The sequence below is a fragment of the Herpailurus yagouaroundi genome, unplaced genomic scaffold (genome assembly GCF_014898765.1).
Source record: "Herpailurus yagouaroundi ecotype Mexico unplaced genomic scaffold, PumYag 132033, whole genome shotgun sequence".
Classification (NCBI taxonomy): domain Eukaryota; kingdom Metazoa; phylum Chordata; class Mammalia; order Carnivora; family Felidae; genus Herpailurus; species Herpailurus yagouaroundi.
Genome location: NW_024422129.1, coordinates 1 through 2,340, shown reverse-complemented (window position 1 = coordinate 2,340; position 2,340 = coordinate 1). Strand labels below are relative to the sequence as shown.

Below are 2,340 nucleotides of genomic sequence, written 5' to 3'. Positions count from 1 at the left end.
AGCATCCATCCCGTAAAGGTTTTGTTTCGTTAGAGTCACTGAGGAAGAAGCCACGTTCTGGGCAATTGAGGACATGCCGATGGTTGTTCTGGTCACTTTTTTTTACTGAAGGCCAGGCTCATGAAGCAGGGGGGAATGTAGATTCCGTGGTACCTGAGGCAGGACACAGGTTCCACCCGAACTCTGTGATGTCTGTTTCCTCATGTAGCAGATGGAGGTCTCAGAGTGTAGATGGGAAGATAAAATTAAGGCAAGGAATGCAAAGTGTTTTACACAGTGTCTTGTGCTATTGGATTATGTAGTTATTAAATATGTTTGTGCTGTCTTTACAATTAAGTACCACTTAAAGCTCTGTTCCTTTCTACACTCACTCAACAGGTATTAACTTAATAAAGGAATTGAGAAACAAATATTTTTAATAAAGCAGAAAATAGAAAAAGGTAAAACGGGTATTTTAACTGAGCACTGGTCAAGATTGCTTCTTGGCTAGGTTGCCCACCTCTGGCCCATTTACCCCAACCAGAGTAATCATACCATCCTGAATTAAACGGAGCTCTTTCAAGAAACTGCAAAACTAAAGGACATCCAGTTTATAGGCCATATAAAGCCTAAAGTGATGTGTTGTTTGAACACATATATTTACTTACTTACTAATTTAAAATCGTTTCATTTCATGAATAAACTTCACAGGGCAAATTAGAACAATGAACATATAAACAACTTTCTAACATAATGTGTAGTTTTCAGTGGGGTGAAAAAGCCTGGGACTGCAATATATAGAAGCATAAATAATGCTGTACACCCAGTAAAATAGGTGGAAGATTATATCCATAAAAGACAGATTACTCAGAAACTGGACCTACTAAGGCAATATATTTATCTGAATATTTCATGAGAAAAGTTTAATTTAAATGCTTCATAAAATGTGAAAATGAAAATTTGAAATATTTTTATAAGTGATTTTACATATGCATAGATAACCAGTGACTAAGTTGAAGAAGAAGAATCCTCCTCGCACAGTCTACCTTTCCACAGGCTGTAGACTTCCTGTCAGGGCCTGCAGCCGTCAGTGTAAACTTCATGTTTGCTCCACTGAGCCTCTATTCCACCTAATGATTCAGGTATTTGCTATACTCGCCTTCTTCCTGTCACCACTCATTTTTCTCCCTGGTTCTTCCTCTAATCTGCCTACTTCTGTTTCTGGTACAGTTTCTTGAGTATCTTCTAGAACCTTTCGTTGGCACTGTGATCTCTCCTTTCCAGCCCCAATAATGGCACCAATAATCAGACTTAAAAATACTATTAAAAGAAATAAGGCGAATGAGTACAGCATCCTGGAAAGGCCTTTGCTTTCATCTTCATTCTCACAACCCCTGCCAGAATTACTGCGAGAAACACTATGGCTTCTGCTTTCGTCTTCACTTGGATTTCCATCATGTGGCTTTCCAGGAGGGCCACTGTCCACGCTACCCCCATTGCCTGCAGCTTTGCAGTCAGGGGGTGCATAGCCAGCCTCACAATGACAGTGCCTTAAATTGTTGCAGACTCCTCTCCCATTACACATTTCATTAGGTTCACAGTCGTAGTGGAGCACGGCATGATCAGTGCAGGAGTAATTCATGCAGACTTTGTGTGGGGCACAAAGAGTGCCGTTGTGCACCTCTCCATCATCGGGGATGTCAGTCACGTTATAGGCATCCATGCTCCAGCACCAGTCATCTTTGTGAGGTACCTGGATCAGAGTATGGTGGGGTTTGATTGCTGGTATCCGTCTAATATTTGTACATATAAGTTTCCCACAAAATATATGATCATCAGAGCAATTAACATACTTTGTCCTAGACGAGGCCCACAAGCCACAGTTCCCGAACCGGTCTCCTTTGGTGTTCATGGAAATATAACAGTGTTCTGGGGCAGACCTTGCAGGGGACCCATATATATCCACACATTGATTATCGGGGTTCTTACACCGGCCGCCAAAACAATAGTGAATTCTGTCACACAATGTGCCATCTTGCTTATAGCGGTCTATGGGGCATTCTCCGGAGGTACCATCACAATATTCAGGGAGGTCACACTCTCCAAGAGCAGGACGACACATGAATCCCTTATGTCTCAACTGGCAATCAGAACAGCATAGTCCGTCACTACACTGTGCATGCTCCTTCAGCCTACATGTTTGGTCACAGCACCGGTGATCACCACAGTCAGGTCCGCAGTCACACTCCTCATTGTCCTCCAACACACCATTTCCACACTCTGCATTCCTACGCAGGCGATGTTGGGGCCGAGGCTTGTTAAATAGGCAACCCCCTCTGTGTTCCCGGAGGAACTGGTAGA

The 2,340-nt window shown here is 42.9% G+C and overlaps 1 protein-coding gene across 1 annotated transcript; it reads right to left on the bottom strand.

The window, feature by feature from the left end:
• Positions 1-854: 854 nt before the first annotated feature.
• LOC121026548 (disintegrin and metalloproteinase domain-containing protein 1a-like) lies at positions 855-2,335 on the bottom strand (the record flags this gene model as incomplete). The annotated part of the gene is made up of 1 exon (XM_040469366.1): positions 855-2,335. A coding segment is annotated over one exon (1,218 nt), but the record flags the coding sequence as incomplete, so codon positions are not given.
• Positions 2,336-2,340: the final 5 nt, after the last annotated feature.